General features: G+C 38.1%; 1 protein-coding gene across 2 annotated transcripts in view; it reads left to right on the forward strand.

Moving 5' to 3' along the window:
• The first annotated feature begins 105 nt into the window (after positions 1-105).
• The window catches only part of DSC2 (desmocollin 2), a 38213-nt gene continuing 18103 nt past the window's right edge, over positions 106-20215 (forward strand). For both annotated transcript variants that reach the window (XM_029921972.1, XM_029921973.1), the window contains exons 1-7: positions 106-599; positions 9130-9214; positions 10024-10223; positions 11165-11284; positions 12166-12321; positions 15629-15773; positions 16956-17122. In XM_029921972.1, the coding sequence (XP_029777832.1) occupies positions 531-599; positions 9130-9214; positions 10024-10223; positions 11165-11284; positions 12166-12321; positions 15629-15773; positions 16956-17122 (942 nt within the window). In that variant the 5' untranslated portion in view covers positions 106-530. The remainder of the gene's footprint in view (positions 600-9129; positions 9215-10023; positions 10224-11164; positions 11285-12165; positions 12322-15628; positions 15774-16955; positions 17123-20215) is intronic.

Here is a 20215-nt window from a genome sequence, read left to right on the forward strand (position 1 = left end):
CCACGCGCGGGGCGGGCGGAGTCGGGGCGCGGGAGCGCGCGCAGGCCCGCGCCCCCTTCCCGAGGCCCGGCGCGCCCCGGCAGTGAGTCTTGGTACAGTCAGGGCTTCTCTGGGCAGGGCCAGCTGTTAATCCTCCAGGCGGACACCGGCGCGGGGGGGCACTCGGGGCATATAGGTGGCGTCCGCTGCTGAGAAACACCTGGCGCAGGTAAAAGGGTGGCGGCGAGAGGGAGTTCCCACCTGTTGCGCTCCGAAAGAAATGAAGACTTAAGAAAATACCAAGGAGGAGCCGATCGGTGTCTCTCGGACGCGTCTGGAGCCCCACCCTGGGCCAGAGGAAAAGCCCCTTGGGTGCGAGGCAGGCGCTGCACCGAAAGCCAGAAAGAGAAGCGCCTGTCCCCGCGCGCCAGCTCCTCCGGCGCCTCGCACTCCTGCGCGGCCGGCCCTGCCCGACTCTCCGCGCCCTTTGGCCCCGCCGAGCCGGCTCCCGGCCTCCCGGTGCAGGCGGGTGACCTGTCCGCGAGCCTCCCATGGCGCCAGACCGCCCCGCGCGCTCCCGGAGCGGAGCCCCCTGCCGGCTCCTGCTGCTGACCCTCTCGGTGAGTGGCCGCTGGCTGCCGGCCCCCGGCGGGGGGCTCCTCCGGATGGGGGCCCGCGGGGAAGCCCCGGGAGCCGGGGTGGGCGGGGGTTAATGGGTCGCGGGCTGGTTGAACAAACGGAGTTGTTGGAATGGGGGAGGGTTGCCAGAAATAAGTTGGCAGCCTGGGCGCCGCGATCCCGAAGGGGAGGAGAAGCGTGGCAACGGTAGACGTGCTCAGCGCCGGCAGAGGGACGCAGGCCAGCTGCAGACGCCTCTCCAAAACCGTGGCCTCTGGGTACGCGCTGGGAGCGCCGCTCCTCGGGCCTCGGTAGTTCCCGGGAAGGGGCGGTCCACGTCTGCCCGGGCTCCGGGTTCGGGCCCCGGCGGGGGCGAGCGCCGGGCGGACGGCACCGCAAGTGAGCGCCCTCGGCTCAGGGAGTGCGCCTCTTTGCGGGGTTTGCTCTCCGTCTCTCAGTGCGTGCGTGTGTGCGTGCGTGTGAGAGAGAGAGAGAGAGAGAGAGAGAGAGAGAGAGAGAGAGAGAGAGAGAGAAGGAGGAAGAGAGAGGAGAGAGAGTGAGTAGGGGAGTGGTCTCGACCCTCTGAACCCGGAAAAGGTAGATGGGCGGGCCTTAGGTGACCCCTTGTATAGTTTCCATTGCTTGTGCTTGTGTGCCGTTGCCATCTCCTTTATCTTTAGGGAAATATTCGTTTATCTGGATTCTCCTGCCCCTATGCCCTAACTTCTTTCCCACTTTAAAGAACACGATAACAACGACCCCACCCACCCAAACCTGGGAGCGAAAGGCGGTGGCCTTGTTTGGGGAGGGACAGTCCCTTTCTCTGGCTGGAAAGACTGAGCTCCCCTGCTGTGGACGAGGGGGTGGGGCGCAGATGGTTCTGGAATTTAGTGCGAATGGACAGCCCCTGAGAGAGTTTGGGATCAGAGGTTTCCAGATTGATCTTCCCGAGTCCTATACCATGAGAAAAATTAAAAGACCGGGTGCCAAAAGACACTCAACTCGGTGGTGTCCTTTCACGTTCAGCCCCAGACATTGGAGCTCAAGTCCTCTGAAGGACAAGGGGGCAGACCTGGAGAAGGACACAGCAGGAAGACACCGTCTGGGGCTGGAACTGGGGGGCTTAAATATTCGGGCAATTTCGCTTCTCAGTCGCTCTAAGTTTGCAGTGAATTCCTTAAATGTTTAAGTCGCGAAATTGTAGTTGTACGATCTTACAGTGTGTTTCCCTAGGAATTCTATGGACTTCAAACCTTTAATTAAATTAGCAGGGCATATTAGTATCATAGAAAGGGCCGGGTGCTCAGCAGTTAATATTTTACTGTTGAGAAAATCAAGAATGGAATAAATAACGGTTGCAAACTATGTAGTTGATGACAAAGAAATACTTTCGGTTAGACCCTAGTAAAGTTGCCACTTTGTAAACCACTGGCTATTTTCCGTGAAAGGAAAAAGGGTGATTAATCATGGACGATAATAGGCATGGGCAGTAAGTGACACGGCTTTACATATGCTTACATACAAAACTTTCTCTCTGTGATCTCAGATCCTTTCTAGAAGAAAGCTGATAAAGTGAATAAATTAAAGATGAAAAATCCACATTTCTTGGCTTTTCTTAGTTTCAAAGCTGGATAGGCCAGCAGTGGGATAGATAGGAAAAAAGCGCTGGCTCTGACTGCACCGCTCATCCTGCTACATTGTGGTTGGAAGGCGTGGTGTGAGTTCTGTGGGTTGTTCTGACGCTCAGGTCTGCGCATCTGTACAAAGTCCTGCCTGCTTCAGGTGGTGCCTGTGGTTGGGAGCCTCGAGGCTGATAGATGTGCAAAGAGCATTTGAATAGAAGATATTATTAAATAGGAATGAATAATTCCTATTCTCTGGGGGAACACCCTTTACATTTCCTCCTGTCCAAGTACCCAATTAATCCTCCGCCTTTCGACAAATCAGCTTCTCTCCACTTCCTAATATTGCCTCACTGTGCACACGTCTTAATCACTCGAACTCTGATTTCCATCTAAACACCTAATGAGTCTGCTGTATGTCTGAGGTCATAAAGGATCTCCACGGCTAAGTATAAATCATTCCTTCTACAGTTCCACTTGTAGATTGTCTTTATTGAAATTCACTACTCTTTTCTTTTGACCTTGCTGGTCCCTCAGATCATACTCCGTATTCTATCTGGGTCCTGTCTGTGAAATGTCATACAGGTGCCCACTTACGCTAAATTTGTTTTGTCAGTTGGGATGTCTTCACTGAACAATAAGTCTTTATATCTACCTAGTATGATGTATGACACAGCACTTACTATCTTGAACAATGTTGCTTTTCTTCTCGTGTCATGTATTTCAATGAATGACACTACTATACACCTTATTGCTCAGGTAGGAAGTCTGGAAGCTGTTTTTCCTTTCTCACTGTTCCCCTCCCCAAAACCATCATTAAGTCCCATTATGTCTATCCTCAGAAATATCTTATGGCTATCTCTGCCTCTATCCATCCCTCCTGCTATTACTTTTTGCTATTATAATGTCGGAGTGAATAAACTTGTGTATATGTGTCATTTCATGTATCAACAGGTATATGAATAGAACCGATTACCAGAAATGGAATTGCCAGACAAAAGTATAAATGATTGTATTCTTTTGGTAGATATTACCAGCTCCTTCTCACCTCCATAAGGCTTGTGTACTCACTAAACAGAAAGCAATTTTATGATGGATGGCATATCCCATCATTGAGTATATATACATATATATAAACACACATGCATATATATTCTATATACTGTATAATAATACAGCATAGTGTACTATATGGTATATAGTATGATATTATGTATAATATACTGTATTATATATTATATGGCATGTAATACTATTCATATTATGTATATATAGTATGAGACTACTTGATCAGGCAGTTGTTTGACAAAATCGAATCCATACTTTTCCACAGAAAAGTCCAAACAGATGAAAGATTTAAATGTAACATATGATACCATACAGATACCAGAAGAAAACATAGGTGAGTTCCTATTTAAGTTTGGAGTCAAGAAGGCCTCTCTATGGTTCACATGACGTAGATTTCAAAAGCCATTTATTAATATTGAGAAAACTGGTTCTATTCAATTTTAGTCATTAATATAAATATATTACAAATATTGTAAATAATGTAAATCAATTATATTAAGACACACATAGGTAAACACTTGTCCATGGCCAAAAGACTGAACCAAACAAAAACATTATAGGCAAAGTCAAAGGTAACTCATAAATTGTAAAAAGAAATACTTGCAGATCATATGTTAAAAGGCAAATCTAGTAATATATAAAAAGCTCTTAGAAATCAAGTAGTCCAACATGAACATGGACATGAAAAACTCCCATAAAGTAATAAAAATGTCCCATGAAACCGTCTCGCCCTCACTCATATAAGATTGACGTGTCATTATCAGTTGGCAAGCATCCCAAGGTTGACAACACAGTGTAGGCAAGAACGTGGAGAGATAGGAACTCTCCTAAGTTGTTGGTGAGTGTAACAAAGTTACCGCCTTTATGGACTGCATACAGTTAAAAAATGCAAATAGAAACTTTTCCTTTTCCCTTTCCAATTTACTTTTTCAATTTCCAATTTGTATGCATCTAATATGTTTCTGTCTATTTATATACAATACTGAAGTTTTAATTATTGATACTTTATAGAATTTTAAATATGTGCTAGGGTGAATATCCTTTCATTGCTTTTCTTTTTCAGAATTTTCCTGTCTATTCTTAATTATTTATTTTTCCTTAAGACCTTTTGAATCAGCTTGTCTAGTTCCGGAAAAAAAATACTGTAAGGGGTTTTATTGGGATCATGAAATTTATAATTTAAAAATTTTTTTAATTTATTTTTTGAGAGACAGAGAGAGGCAGTGTGAGCAGGGGAGGGTCAGAGAGAGAAGGAGATACAGAATCTGAAACAGGCTCCAGGCTCTGACCTAGCTGTCAATACAGAGCTCGATGCTGGGCTCGAATCCACAAACCGTGAGATCCTGACCTGAGCGGAAGCTGGACGTTCAACTGACTGAGCCACCCAGGCGCACCTGAAATTTATAATTTAACTTATAATTAATCCACCCTGCTTGGGATTTTCTTTCTCTCTCTCTCTCTCTCTCTGTGCCCTTCCTCTGTTCACGCATGCATGCACACTTTCACTCAAAATAAATAAATCAACAAAAATGTATACATCATTTGTAGTTTTGTCATGGCGCATTGTTTTTTTTTCTTGTAAATTGATGTATTTATGTTGATTTTTTTCTATACGAAATAATATCTTTTTTTTGTGCAAGTCTACCTTTGCGTCTTTAAGAAATATTTTCAGATTTTTCTCAAATAGGCTTTATATCTTTCTTGTTAAGTTCACTCCTTGACATTCTAACTTTTATTGCTTTTGAAAATGATTTCTTCTCTTCCATTATATTATTTAACTTGTTGTATTTATGTGTATGAAGACTAATGATTTTTGTATTCTAACAGTTATTTCTGCTCCCTTACTGAAATTCCTTTATTGTTTTATAATAATTTATTGACTGATTTATTTGAATATTTCCAGGTAAATATCAATATCAAATGCAAATGGAGATTTTTTTTTTTACTTCTTCCTTTCCAATCCATAGATCATCTAATATTTCCCTCTAGTCTAGTATATTTTAATGTAATGTTAACTATAAATGATGACCTTGGAAAGTCTATCTTGTTTCTAAATTTAGTGGGGCTGACGCTAATATTTTCCCATAGATATTGTGATTATAATATAATATAGAAATCATAATGAAGAAGTACTGATTAATTCCTATTTTGAGGGGCTTTTTTTTAATTTAAGGATTGTTACTGAATTTAGTCAAATGTCTTTCAGCATCTATGGTAGTGTTTACATGCCAGGCCTTCTTGAAACGAATTCCCAGCTTGAGGTTCCTCGACCAAGCAAGTAATTTGAATGTGGGTCACACATGTTTACTCCAGGCTCCCCCCTACAAGGAATGTTTTACATTGGGGTCCCAGATTAATAAGGGCCGCTCTTAGATCTCAGGCGGGCCTGTGCTTTGATTTTCTTCTCTGCTATTGAGAGCAAAAAAACCAGGAGTCAGATCTTTTCAGATCAGTTGTGTGTGAGGATGCATGAGTGGCTCAGACTCTTGATTTCACCTGAAGTCATGATCTCATAGTTCCCGACTTTGAGTTCTGTGTCAGGCTCCATGCTGCTTAGGATTTTCTCTCTCTCTCTCTCTCTCTCTCTCTCTCTCTCTCTGTTTCCTTCCCTCATTCGTGCATGCACACTCTCTTAAAATAAATAAATAAATTTAAAATGTATCCATCATTTTCAGTTTGGCCATGGTGGTTTTTGTTGGTTGGTTGGTTGGTTGGTCTTCTTCCTGAATGACCTAGCTGCCATTATTAGAAATGAAAATCGTTCCTCTGATCCATTCTCCCCACGGGTCAGACTCATTTTATTCCAATAGGAAACTGCGTATGTGATTTCTTCTTAAAACAAATATTTGGTTTCTTATTATCTTTAGAAAAAAAGATCCACGTACTTTGTTAACATTGTTCAGAATCTATCCCAAACCTACTTCTCTGAATCCAGTTTACACTCCGTCCCTCTTGTGCTGAAAGCATCAGCCTTTCCAGGTTTTATTTTCAGATCTGTGTCCTCTCTGGGCTTACCATATTCTGTTTCTGCGTTTGGAACATAATAAGGTCTGCCTCCTCTTGTCATGGCTAATGTACAGCCACTCTTCAGGTGACCTCACCTGGCTCTCACCCAAGGTGACAGTAGAGCACCTTGTACCTCCCTATCTGAGCTTTTATCTGACTTTATTGAAATTATGACTATGTCTTGCTCTTCAGTTGAATGTTTCATGAGGATCATGTTTTACTGCTCTGTGTCTGGTACATAGAAGACATTCAATAAATATTACTTAAATATGTGAATGAATGGATGTCCAAGATACTGTTTTCTAAAGTATTATCTTAATCTAGCCATAGCTCATCTTCTCTGCTGTTTTACTTTAGTCCAAGCCACCATCCTCCACCTTTCAGATTTCTGCTGGAACCCCCCCAACGTTGTTTCCACTCTTGCTTCTCTACAGTCTGTTCTCACACGGCCACCAGAATGAGCCTACATAAATGCTCGTCACCTTATGCTACTCTGAAGCTTTCTTTTTTTTTTTTAATTTTCTTAAATGTTTGTTTACTTTTGAGAGATTAAGAGACAGAGTGTGATACAGAGTGTGAGCACCGGAAGGGCAGACAGACAGACAGACACACACACACACACACACACACACACAATCTGAAGCAGTCTCCAGGCTCTGAACTGTCAGCACAAAGCCCGATTCTGGGCTCGAACTCATGAACCCTGAGATCATGACCTGACCAGAAGTTGGATGCTTAACCAACTGAGCCACCCAGGCACCCCTACCCTTCTACTTTTAGAAGTGTAGATTTTTAGGGGCGGCTGGGTGGCTCATTCAGTTAAGCATCTGGCTTCAGCTCAGGTCATGATCTCACGATTCATGGGTTCCAGCCCCGCGTCAGGCTCTGTGCTGACAACTAGCTCAGAGCCTGGAGCCTGCTTCGGATTCTGTGTGTCTCTCTCTCTCTGACCCTCCCCTGCTCGCGCTGTCTCTCTCTGTCTCTCAAAAATAAATAAAAAACATTAAAATTTTTTTTTAAAAGTGTAGACTTTTAGAAGTCTAGAAGTTTTAGACTTCTCCTTTTAGACTTTATGTGATCTACCCAGGATTGTCTCTTTAATATCTTCAGGTACCCCTCTTCCCTGACTGTGCTACACTACCAGGACCACCACTTTGTTCCTCTCATACACCACCGAAAATCCTTTTCCCGGGTCTTTGTTCTGATTTCTGCTCCACCTGGAAGACTCTGCCCCAGTTGGTGAACTGGTTTGCTTCCTCATTTCATTCAGGCTTCTGGTGTTCCCTTTGTTACCTTTTCTCCCTGCTTTGTTTTTCTCATAACATTTGTCTCTTGGCAAATGACCAAGAGACCAATGTGACCTTTATGCATTATGTGACTTTGGCATTGTATGGCCTTTATATTTATTTTTTTGTCTCTCATTATAAGATAATCTCCATGAGGTCAAGGAGTTTGCCTTATTCATTGCTGAACACTTCCTAGTACCTAGTAAGCGACCAGTAAGAGTTGGTTGAATGAATTAGTAGAAGCTGCTTCCAAGCACCCTGCCTGGCCCCTTCCCGTGTCTCACTGTGCTCCCGTCCTCTCCAGACGACGCAGCCAGTGAACATGCTTCTCATCTCTTAATTTTCAATCCATCCCTAATTTCCAATTGAAATGTAATCTCTACCTTGCCTGATCCTTCCTATATAATTTGAGTTGGATAATTAAATGTGTCTTGGCATGTGTAGTGAAAATAAGCATATGTATTAGAAATAAACGTTTTAATCCAACTTTTGATTATATTTTATGTTTATAGGCTTTCTAAATACAATTGTCAATGCTTGTAAACTGTCTTGCTTTGGGTCAAAATCTTTGCAAAATTGTAGGAAAAAATTGTGAGTCTTTAAGAAGTGTGTGTTACAAAGTTTTAGAGATAACAGAATTAAATTTCAGTAGGTTCAGTTATATATAGCATTGGAAATGCTTACCATAAATCACTAGCTCATTTAAAAATTTTTAAATGAAGTGTTTTGTAAAATGACCTTAATGGTCATTTATGAGTTATGCCTTCAAAAAAAATATATACATTTCAAAGTTATATGGTTGTTTGTATGGGGTCATAGATAAATCATCTCCACATCATTCCATGAAAATGAATTGATGCTTCCCTTTAAAGCATTGGGTTTTTAGTGGCACCTGGGTGGCTCAGTAGGCTAAGTGTCCAACTTTTGCTCGTCACGATCTTGCAATTTGTGGGTTTGATCCCTGTTTTGAGTTCTGTGCTGACAGCTCAGAGCCTGGAGTCTGCTTCAGATTCTGTGTCTCCCTCTCTCTCTGCCCCTCCCTTTCTTGCACACTGTTTCTCTCTCTCTCTCAAAAATAAATAATATTTAAAGCATTGGTCTTTGTTTAGGATGCTATTGATTTGATATCGTAGCTCATCTGCAGTTCACAATTGAAATAATTTGCTGGCTCTGTAAATTTGTTTTTGTTTTTTTTTCCTATTCACGTACCTGTGCTGCCTTCCTAAGTTTTTAGTGCTCTCTCACATTGGTTGCCATTAATCAGTGAAGTTACTATTAACTCCTTTTGCAGAGTAGGAAAAAAAGACTGAGAGGGTAAGGAATTATTAGAGTTGACATACTTTGTAAAGGAGGGAGCCTGACTCTTGCTCTATTGTTTTATTCTTTTTCTCTATACGATCTTGTTCTGATTTTATGCAGTGTATGTTTTTTAATTTTATTTTGCAAGTTGTATAAACTAATTTCTAATTATACCAATTTCTAATTTATATAAACTATGTACACCTTAAAAGGATCTTTTTTTAATGTGTAATATTGATTTGGTATTTTAGATCTTAATCTTTTCCTGTGATGCCTGCAGAAAAGTCACACTACATGTTCCTTCCAAACTAGATGCTGAAAAATTTGTTGGTAGAGGTAAGAAACTGCCAAAATGTGTAATAAAACATGAGTTGGCATGATCTTCTAAAATTAGTGTAATTTTTAGGAGGATACCTGTATTGGAATTAATGGTTAAAAATGATATAATACATTATCGTTTGTAATGCATACATACATATGGCATCATCCCAATAAAAGGAATGCTGTCCTTTACTGAAAATTATGATGATAAGAAATAGATAAAAAGGTTTAGTTTGAATGATACTTATACTAGACGAAAGGTAAGGCATGTACTATAACATATTTCTGCGAAACAGAAGTAGTGTTGAAACTGGTTCTTAGATTTAAAGGTATTGTTTTTGGATTTGAATCCTAAAGTATTTTGGCATCTTACTGATATTTTTTTTAAATACTGTTTTTTATCAATTAATTTTTTTCACATAACTCAAATGTGCAAGGAAAGAACAGACCAGTGAGAACACAGGATATGATGACTCTTTAATGATAGATACAGAGTGTTAAGAAATATGTTAATTTAATATCTGCTGACTAATTATTTGGATTCTCTTTTTATTCAAACATTGGAACTCACATGCCTTTATTTCAGGACAAATGTCTCTTTTTTAGAAGGATATAAAGTAGGTATTAGAAGTGATATCTGTGTTTATTCACAACTTAATATACCACACAGTTTCATATGTACTTTTAAAAATGCAACATTTACAAGTGTCAGTGTAATTAATTTTAAGCTTTTGGCTCCCCACCCCCAAATGCACAGATTGCTGTTAAACCAGTATATTATTTTGTTTTACCTTACAAATGATTGCTCTCTGTATTTTCTACAGTTAACCTGAAGGAGTGCCTTCAATCTGCAAATCTAATTTATTCAAGTGATCCTGACTTCCAAATTTTAGAAGATGGTTCAGTCTATACAACAAATGCTATTCTTTTGTCCTCAGAGGAGAGGACTTTTACCATATTACTTTCCAACACTGAGAACCAAGAAGAAAAGAAAATACTTGTCCTTTTACAGCGTCAGACAAAGGTATGCCAAACTATAAACATGCACTATAATGAAATTGGTTTCTGCAGGTGTAACATTACCAGGGAAGATGTGGAATTAGAAATGATGTGAGATGGTTTTGCTTGATGAAAGATAAAAACCATTATCCAACTTAACAGTGTTCAAGTGGAGGAAAAAAGGGTCTTGCCATATCGGTTATTGCAGGTTATAGTTTTTATTTGGGACATAAAAGGGGAAATTGGGATAATGCAGCATGAGAACTTGAAATCAGACACCGAAGAGCGTATCTGGGTCTTTTCTGTAGAGTCGATTTCCAAAACAAGTTTTGAAACTCTGTCTCTGGAGGTCTTACGTTTCGTAGCGTAATTTGTAGGCTTAAAAAGTTGATGACTGTTGTAGGCTGAGGTTCAGATCTCACGTGCTTATTGTATTATGACACCAACGATCCAAATGACTTTGGTCAACCACTGGCCATTAGTCACTGCAGCCGTTTGAGAGTTCTCACCATTGTTCTGTCCTCCTTCTGACACAGATCTCTCTGTTGATCCCTGGCTCTTCCTAGTTTCTGGTGAGTGGAAGGTGCATATGATTCAGGAGGTCACTCACTTCATTCGTTTTCCTTGCGTCTCTCTCCTCCCATCGTTTTGCATGGCACTATGACAACAGTAATGTTATTATTTTATTTTTGTTTTGGTTTCAATTCTGCTTCTAGGCTTTCCATTCCATCTCTCTTTCTTCCATACTCTTCTCAAGTTATTTCCTCAGGAAGATTGAAGTGGTAACAGAACCATTATTTCTTTGTTATCTTTTTGCTGTGTTGACATTTAGTTTGGCTTTCAAGCACTACTATGGTCTTACACTCTCCAGCTGATCCTCGTGAGAGGAGATGTGTCAGAGTTCCAATGTTTGAGAAAATAGTAATTGTTGACATTATTGTTTTTTTTCCTGTGTTCTAAATGTAGGTACTAAGTAAGAGGCATTCTAGAGAGAAGGTTCTAAGACGTGGCAAGAGAAGATGGGCTCCTATTCCTTGTTCAATGCAAGAGAATTCCTTGGGTCCTTTCCCACTTTTTCTTCAACAGGTACAATATACTTGCCTTTCACTGTGAAAGTCTATGGTTTCTATTTTTTAAAATAGATAAAATTGCTGATAAGAAGACAGGTGCCATGAAGGGGAAAAGACACATACCTCCTCGTTGTTAATTGTTTATCATCAATTCTACTACTTAAATCAGACTATATCCACATTTTCTGTCTCTTTATAACTTTTTATATCCCACCAACAAATTTAATGTAGCTGAGAGAAGAGCATATTAAAGTTGAGAAAGCAATCATTTAAAAATAATTATGTTAGTCATCCTGATATACAGTCGAGATCTTGCAAAGAGTATCAAAACAACTTGGGGAAAAAATTTTGAATCAAGCACCAAAATTTCATTCTTGCCAGGATATTACATCATTTCTATTCTCACCCATTCTCTCCACTCTTTGTCCTCAGCTTCTAATAAAAAAGATGCTGACAAATAATAAAAACTAATTAAGGAAAGCATTTTTCGTGTTTTTGTCCTGCTGACAGTAATTTTAAATCTAGAATCTCAAATGCTATGTTATATGTAACTGCAGTTCAAGCGTAAGGGTAATTTTTCATGCTCAGAATATTTAAGACAGTTTAAGTCTTTAATGTTTGGCCCACATCGGTACCATTTATCCTTTGAAGTATTCCTCAGTTATTCTGGAAACCCAAGACACTACTACATTGTTTTTCTCATGCCTTGCTCTTGAATTTTCTCAGTTATTAAGTTTCCTTATTCTATTACCTGTTTTTTTATTCGTACATGAAAATGAATTAAAGAGGGCAATTATTTATTGCGACAGGAATGGCAACGTGATTGGATGAACGTATAGATGAAAGTTTTGCTGAAATAAACATTTGTCTCTTATGTATATAATATCTACTTTCTAGATTCAATCCGACACTGCCCAAAACTACACTATATTCTATTCCATAAGAGGACCTGGGGTAGACCGAGAACCTACAAATTTATTTTACGTAGAGAGAGATACTGGAAACCTGTTTTGTACTCGTCCTGTAGATCGCGAACAGTATGAATCTTTTGAGGTAAAGTCTGAAGGTTACATACATATATTTAACTTGGCTATTTCATCTCTTATTCTCAGTTCATTTACCTTTTTCTCTTCTCTGAGTTTGTCTCCTATGCTCTGGCTACATCTGATAGCATAGACTTGAAACAGAAAAAGCTTTATAGACTAAAGAGCGTTAGATTCTTAGATGGGGTCTTGGTATGATAGTTTTACTTTTCTTCTTTCTTTTTTTCAAAAGAAAAAGGGAATACCAATCTGAAGAGCAGTTATTCAGTTTGCATAAAAGGTCTGTGAACCTCTTTATGGTACAGAGAGATATCATGGGAGGTCAGTGAAGTTTGAGAGTTAGACCTCAGTATTTTTGCAATGCGAGAAAGTTAACTTGTGGCAAGCAGGTGAGGAGAGTGGAGAGTGCTTAATGAAGATTATCCAGTCTTTTTATTGTCTGGTTCACTTTCCATGGGGTGGCATGAGCATTAATATTGAAGAATTTAACCTAATGTTGTATTGATTTCCCACTAGAACCTGGTCATTTTGCTTACCTCAGTTTTAATTATTTTACATCTATTTTGGAGGAATAATATTTCGTCAGTAGACTAAACTAAGTGACCAGACATGCAAACTTAGAATTAAATATTTAGGTTTAGAGTAGCTATACCATGGCCTAAGTATCTGTGATATTTTGCTTTCTCTGAGAGCTGTTACGAGAAAACTTGGGATTAGAATTCATATTATAAAAGTAAAAAATAAATTGTATTCTACATATAATGTATAGCCGTGCATTTGCCTTACTTCTGACTTAACTTTTTAATTTTTTTTTACATCTTTATTATTTTATTTTGAGAGAGACAGAGAGAGTGGGGGAGGGGCAGAGAGAGAGGGAGACACAGAATCTGAAGCAGGCCACCCAGGTGCCCCTGACTTTCCTTTTTTAAATTTAAAAATTCTTAGGAAAAGAATGATCTAAATATAACTGCCAATATGCCTAAAATCCTAATTAGTAGAGTAAAAGATAATATTCTAGTTAACTGCACCTGGGGAATTGGAGTCCTAACAATCCAAAGTCAGTGAAGATCCAGAAAATTATATTCAAGATCCATGCACCTAAAACTTTCAGACAAAACAAAATAATAGAGAAATGGAAAGATATTCGAGGCTTATGGGTTGGAAAAACAAATATTATTAAAATGTCTATACTATGCAAAGCAACTATAGATTTAATGCAATCTCTATCAAAATATCAAGAGCATTTTTCACAGAGCTAGCACAAACAATCTTAAAATTTGTATAGAACCACAAAAGACCCTGAATAGCCAAAGCAGTCTTGAAAAAGAAAAACAAAGCTGGAGGCATCACATTTCCAAACTTCAAGTTGTATTACAAAGCTGTACTAATCAAAACAGGATGGTTCTGGCATAAAAATAGACACATAGATCAATGGAATAGGGCAGAAACCCCAAAAAATAAAGCCACAATTATATGGTCAGTTAGTCTTTGACAAAGGAAGAATGAATATCCAAGGGAAAAAGAGTCTCCTCAACAAATGGTGTTGGGAAAACTGGACAGCTACCTGCAAAAAAATGAAACCAGACCACTTTCCTATACTATATAAAAAAGAAAATTCAAAATGAATTAAATACCTAAATGTGAAATCTGAAACTATAATAATCCTAGAAGGGAATGCAGGCAGTAATTTCTCTTATGTCAGCCATAGCAACTTTTTTCTAGATATGTCTCCTGAGGCAAGGGAGATAAAAGCATAAATAAACTATTGGGATCACATCAAAATAAAAGGCTTCTGCACTGCTGAGGAAACAATCCACAAAACTAAAAGACAGCCTACTGAATGGGAGGAGATATTTGCAAATTACATATCTGATAAAGGGTTAGTATCCAAAATGTATAAAGAAATTATAAAACTCAACACCCAAAATACAAATAACTCGATCTAAAAACTGGGCAGAAAACATGAACAGACATTTCTCTAAAGAAGACGTCCAGATGGCCAACAGACACATGAAAAGATACTCAACATCGCTCATCATTAGGGAACTGCACATCAGACCACCATGCGGTATCACCTCACACCTGGCAGAGTAGCTAAAATCAAAACACAGGAAACAACAAGTGTTTGCGAAGATGTGGTGAAAGGGGAGCCCTCTTACACTGTTGATGGAAGTGCAAACATGAGTGGCCATTGTTGGGGCGGGGCTTCCTCAAAAAGTTAAAAATAAAACTACTGCACAATCCAGTAATTGTATTACTTGGCATTTACCCCCAAAATACTAAAGCACTAAGTCAAAGATATACAAGCATCCCTTTGTTAATGGCAGCATTATTTACAAAACCCAAATTTGTGGAAGTAGCCCAAGCATCCATTGAATGGATAAAGAAGAGTGATATATACAATGGGATATTATTCAGCCATAAAAAAGAATGAAATCTTGCCATTTGGGACTACATAGATGGAGCTAGCGAGAACTATACTAAGCAAAATAAGTCAGTCAGAGAAAGGCAAATACTATATGATCTCACTCATATGTTGAATTTCAGAAACAACAAATGACTAAAGAAACTAAAAAAGAGACAATCCAAAAAATGAAGTCTTAACTATAGAAAACAAATTTCCAGTTACCAGAGTGGGGGAGGAGAAAGGAGCTGGATGAAATAGGTGATGGGGATTAAAGAGGACACTTATCATGATGAGCACTGAGTAATGTATAGAATTGCTGAATCACCATATTGTACACCTGAAACTGATGTAACACTGTATGTTAACAACTGGAATTAAAATAAAAAACTTAATACAACAAAATAAAAAACCCACAAAAGAAATTTCAATAAGAATAAAAGCTGTTTGGGGCTCCTGGGTGGTTCAGCTGGTTAAGTGTCCGCCGACTTCGGCTCAGGTCATGATCTCATGGTTCGAGGGTTTGAGCCCCACGTCGGGCTCTGTGCTGACAACTCAGAGCCTGAAGCCTGCTTAGGATTCCGTGTCTCCTTCTCTCTGCCCTTTCCTACTCACTCACTGTCTCTCAGAAATAGATAGAATGTTAAAAAAGTATTTTAAAAAGAATAAAAGCCGTTACACTCATGAAAAACATCCAGCAAAATTATCTATAATATTATATTAGATTAACCTAAAATGCCGTAGTACACTATGAGGTTAACTACCTCTTATGGCCCTGAGCTTATGTCCACATCCCAAAACAACAACAAATGGTGAAACTCACTGCAACACTGAACAGTCTCCAAATTAAAGCCAGAGCAAGTGTGAACCATATTTTAATTTTTCTTTTTTTTTCTTATTTTACTCTTCACAGCTGATTGCTTTTGCCACAACTCCGGATGGTTATACTCCAGAACTTCCTCTTCCCCTGCTGATCAGAGTTGAGGATGAAAATGATAACTACCCAATTTTTACAGAAACAACTTATGTTTTTACAGTTCCTGAAAACTGCAGGATTGGTGAGTACCTACCTTAACAATATATGGCAACTTAATGTTTTAATTCATAAGCTGAGTTTCATCATGGCCATTGGGAGGCAGCATATCTTGGTGGCAAGAACAAGGCACTTGTCAATCTGGCCTCGGTGAGTGGCATTTTACTCTCTTTCACGAACTGTGACCCTGGGCAAATTCCCTGATTTTGACAAACCTTAGTTTTCTTATCTGCAAAATGGGTTATTGATATGCAAGATTGTTATGGAGAGTAAATGATACATAACACACCTGGAATGCCAAGCATCATGCCTGAAAAATAGAGGTTATTCACTGTGTTATTTTGCCTTCCTGTGTGAGATAAAATAAATACTTTTAAGAGAACATACTCTAAAAAGAATGAGTTGTTAAGTAATTGAAGTCTTAGCTTTGAAGAGATCTACTGATGTTCCATAGTGATTAAATGATTGACAGTATTCTAAGCATAATCATAAAGGTCATTGAAAATAATACAGGTGTTTCTCAATCTTATGAAAGTGAACCATTTTTGCTGGAAGCCAGGATGCAATTTTTGAGTCTTCTAAGAAGATCTAACCAAACCAAGAATTTTGGACACATTTCCCATCATTTGCTCCATTTAAGTGGAAACTTACAAATAGAAAGAGGTTAGAGGTGCCTGGGTGGCTCAGTTGGTTAGGCGTCTGGCTTCGGGTCAGGTCATGATCTCATGGTTCGTGAGTTTGAGCCCTGCATCGGCCTCTGTGTTGACAGCTATTTCAGAGTCTGGAGCCTGCTTCAGATTCTGTATCTCCTTCTCTCTCTGCCCCTCCTCTGTTCCCACTGTCTCTCTCTGTCTCTCAAAAATAAATAAAGAACATAAAAAAAAAAAAAAACCAAATAGAAAGAGGTTAAAGAATAATTAGAATTCTTTAGTCTTGACATACAAAGGCAATGGAGGGGTATTGTCAACATTTATAAAATTATACATTCAATACAGTAAATATGGATATGGTCACTAAATTCCAAAATATTAGAATGCTGGGCTATTAAGAAATGATACTTCTTATAGAAGTCTGCAAATGTGTGAATTATTACTCTGACATATAAGTAAGCGGTCCAGAAGTTTTTTGATGTAGATGGAAGGGAGTGAAATAAAGGGAAAGTTGGAAATGTGAAAGTTTTGGATACTGAAGATTTTTCGACCTGTAGGTTCTACTGTGGGCCAGGTGTGTGCAACTGACAAAGACGAACCGGACACGATGCACACGCGTCTCAAGTACTCCATCATCCAGCAGCTGCCAGCATCGCCCACGCTGTTTTCTATGCATCCGACCACAGGCGTGATCACCACGTCATCATCTCAGCTAGACAGAGAGGTAACCTACATAGTAGCAGACTACACCTGATTATCACATGGCCATTTAATAGTAGATCTCTGTATAGCACCTGTAGATGTGTTTTGAAAAAGCACGTTGTGAATCTAATTTTAGAAAAGTTATTGGTGTAAGCATGTTGATGGAAATCATTAATTAACCTTGCAGTGGGCTAATTTTGAATTGCTAATTTGTTCCCTCTTGAAATGTATGTTTTACAAAGCCAATTGTTCTAATATAAACATAATTATAGTATGGTAGTATGAACAAAAATGTCCAATATGAGAAGTGAAACTTGGAAATGTGCAGAAATGTGTTATTTACAGATAACACTGCTTTTTTTTTGCCTATGTCATCTCTTCTTCAACAATCTCATCTACATTCATCCCTTTATATAAATGAAAAGAAAAATTAATTTATATCTCTTTGATCTCTAGTTTACCATTTTCACTTGATTGCTTGAAATCCTTATTTGGTTGCTTCACAGGTACCTAACATGCAATATGCATCTAACAGCAAACTCTTCTTTCCGTAGAAATATACTCTTCTTCCCATGTTTCTGAGTAATGATGACATTAATACATTTTTTTTCCTGTTAATAACTTTTCTGTTGTCCCTTGGATTCATGTTCTCAAAATTGTATTTGATATCTCCTCTTGCTCCCTTGATCAGATTACTTTCCAAAGCATGTTGATGTTACTTCCAAAATTATCTTCTAGTTGTATTCTGTCCATTTCCAGTTCAACTACCCTAGTTTAATGAGATATTCACTTGGTTATTCCAGTATTACTGCCTTTCCCAAGCATTTATTCATCTGAATTACTTTTTTAGTTTTTTTTTTCTTTGAGAGAGAAATAGAGAGCAAGTGGGAGAGGGGTAGAGAGAGAAGAGACAGAATCCTGCAGAGCCCATCAGGGCTCGAATTCACACACTGAGATTATGACCCGAGTTGGAATCAAGAATTGAACGTTTAATGGACTAAGCCACCCAGGCTCCTCTATTCATCTGAATTCTTACAGCTGTTTATCTGGCCTACATATTACATTTATAATCCTTAATCTTAAAATAGAGTAAAACATGTTTGTCAGGTATTTCTTTGATTCCTGAAAACTTCGTACCAGATTCATTTCTTTTTCCTCTCCTTTTTTCTCATGGATTAGAACAGTGGTCCTCAAATTTTCTAGTCTCAGGACTTTTTACACTCTTAAATATATTGAGTATTCCAAAGATTTTTTGTTTGTGTGGGTTATATTTCTTGATATTTACTCCATTAGTATTTAAAGTTGTCAAAAGTTTAAAATATGTATTTATTTAACCACTTAGAAATCATAAATATATTACATGTTAACATAAATAACATTTTTAAAAAACAATTATATTTTCCAAAACAGTAAATAATTTACTGAGAAGCCTGACATTATAATGCATTTTTCCAAATCTCTTCAATGCCTTTAATACCTGGCTTAGTGTTAAATTCACCAGTAAGACTGGTGGATTCTCATATCTCTCTCTGCATTTGGCTTATTATAATATGCAGCTTTAGGTAAAATATCTAAAGAAAATCTAACATGATATGAAGTTAGAAAAGCGAAAAGTATTTTAATAGTAATTTCAGATCATTAGGGCTACACTTTTTTAATACTACACCAAAACTTGACAAGTTTTGTTTCAAAAATGTTAGTTTCATCAGTTTTTTTTTTGCACTGTGCCCTCTGAAGCCTTATCAATGAGCTTTTGTACTTTGTTACATTAAAGTCCATTGGTCCATCTTATACTGTGAGTGGATAGTTTACCCACGTATGATTTTGTTACAGCATGTGTTGACCATTTGGAAAAGAGTGGTTCACTGAGTTGTGCAGATCATCCTTCCATATATGGACACATTTCATTAAACGATATAGGAAAAAATCATCTTCTCACCTCTATCATCACATTGGTTGATACAGGTGTTCTAGAATTCTCATTCTTGCTTGAAAACTCCAATTTATCATTGGTAACATAGCTGTTTTCCTTGAAGTGACAGGTTCACTTTATGTATGACAAAATGTCTTCCAACACTAGTCAAATAACTGTAGGTGCCTTTTGCATAAAAATGGTATTTTTTAAAAAAAATAACTCACAAAATAACTAGTTCAGTTCATAAACAATCACACAAGTACTTCCCTTGAAAAGAACATCATATCGTATTATGCAGCAAAAATGCTTTATGCATATCTCCTCTTCCTTCATTAGACTATGGGTTGAAATTTAATAAAATTTAGTAAGATTATTCTTGTTTTTACTGCATCTGCAAAGACATTCCTAAGTGAAATTGTATTTTATTAAAATTTTATTTTATTATTTATAAGTTCATTCGTTTTTACTGCGAATGTGTGCCAGTGAAGAAAACAGTATCATTTGCAGAATAAATGGATGAGTTAATTACTGTTGTAGTTTTATAAATTATATAGATTCTTCATAGAATCCGTACAGATAAAGCAAATTATAAACCAAATTCTCTTTGATCATCAAATCTTGAATAGATCCTTCTAGTAAGTCAGTTGAAAACACTGAGCTAATGAAGGAGTCTAGGAGTGTTTTTACCCAAGAATGTTCTGCAGATACTTACTGATGCCAGGATTTCTGCTTTCATCTGTTGCCTTCAACCCTTTAAGCTCTTTACATGTCACACTTTTTCTTCCATCTTTAGATACAAGTTAATATTTAGATCCCAAACTTCATTTCTTTCTTTGTTTTATCAGCCAGTTGAGTTATTTTCGATAAGTTTTAGTTCACTACAAACAAAATATGTATTATCTCCTGAAAGTACACTAGCATGAGTTTTTAAATGAGGTCAGTATTTTTAACTCTATGCATAATTGATTATGAGAGAAGAGAAAATTTGGAAAAATTATATGTGTAAAAAGCATAGAGATAGAGAACTTTTATTTTAGGAAATATACACAGACTATCAAGTTAAAGAAGTGACAGAATTAAGAGAAGAATAAACATTCTTGATGGAAGGTTTGGCTGTTTTTTACATATTATTTTGTCTTATGAAAAGAGGTGAATTATGTAGGAAGGGTATTAGTGTTATCATTTTATAGAACAGAAAAC

The sequence above is a fragment of the Suricata suricatta genome, chromosome 14 (genome assembly GCF_006229205.1).
Source record: "Suricata suricatta isolate VVHF042 chromosome 14, meerkat_22Aug2017_6uvM2_HiC, whole genome shotgun sequence".
Lineage (NCBI taxonomy): Eukaryota > Metazoa > Chordata > Mammalia > Carnivora > Herpestidae > Suricata > Suricata suricatta.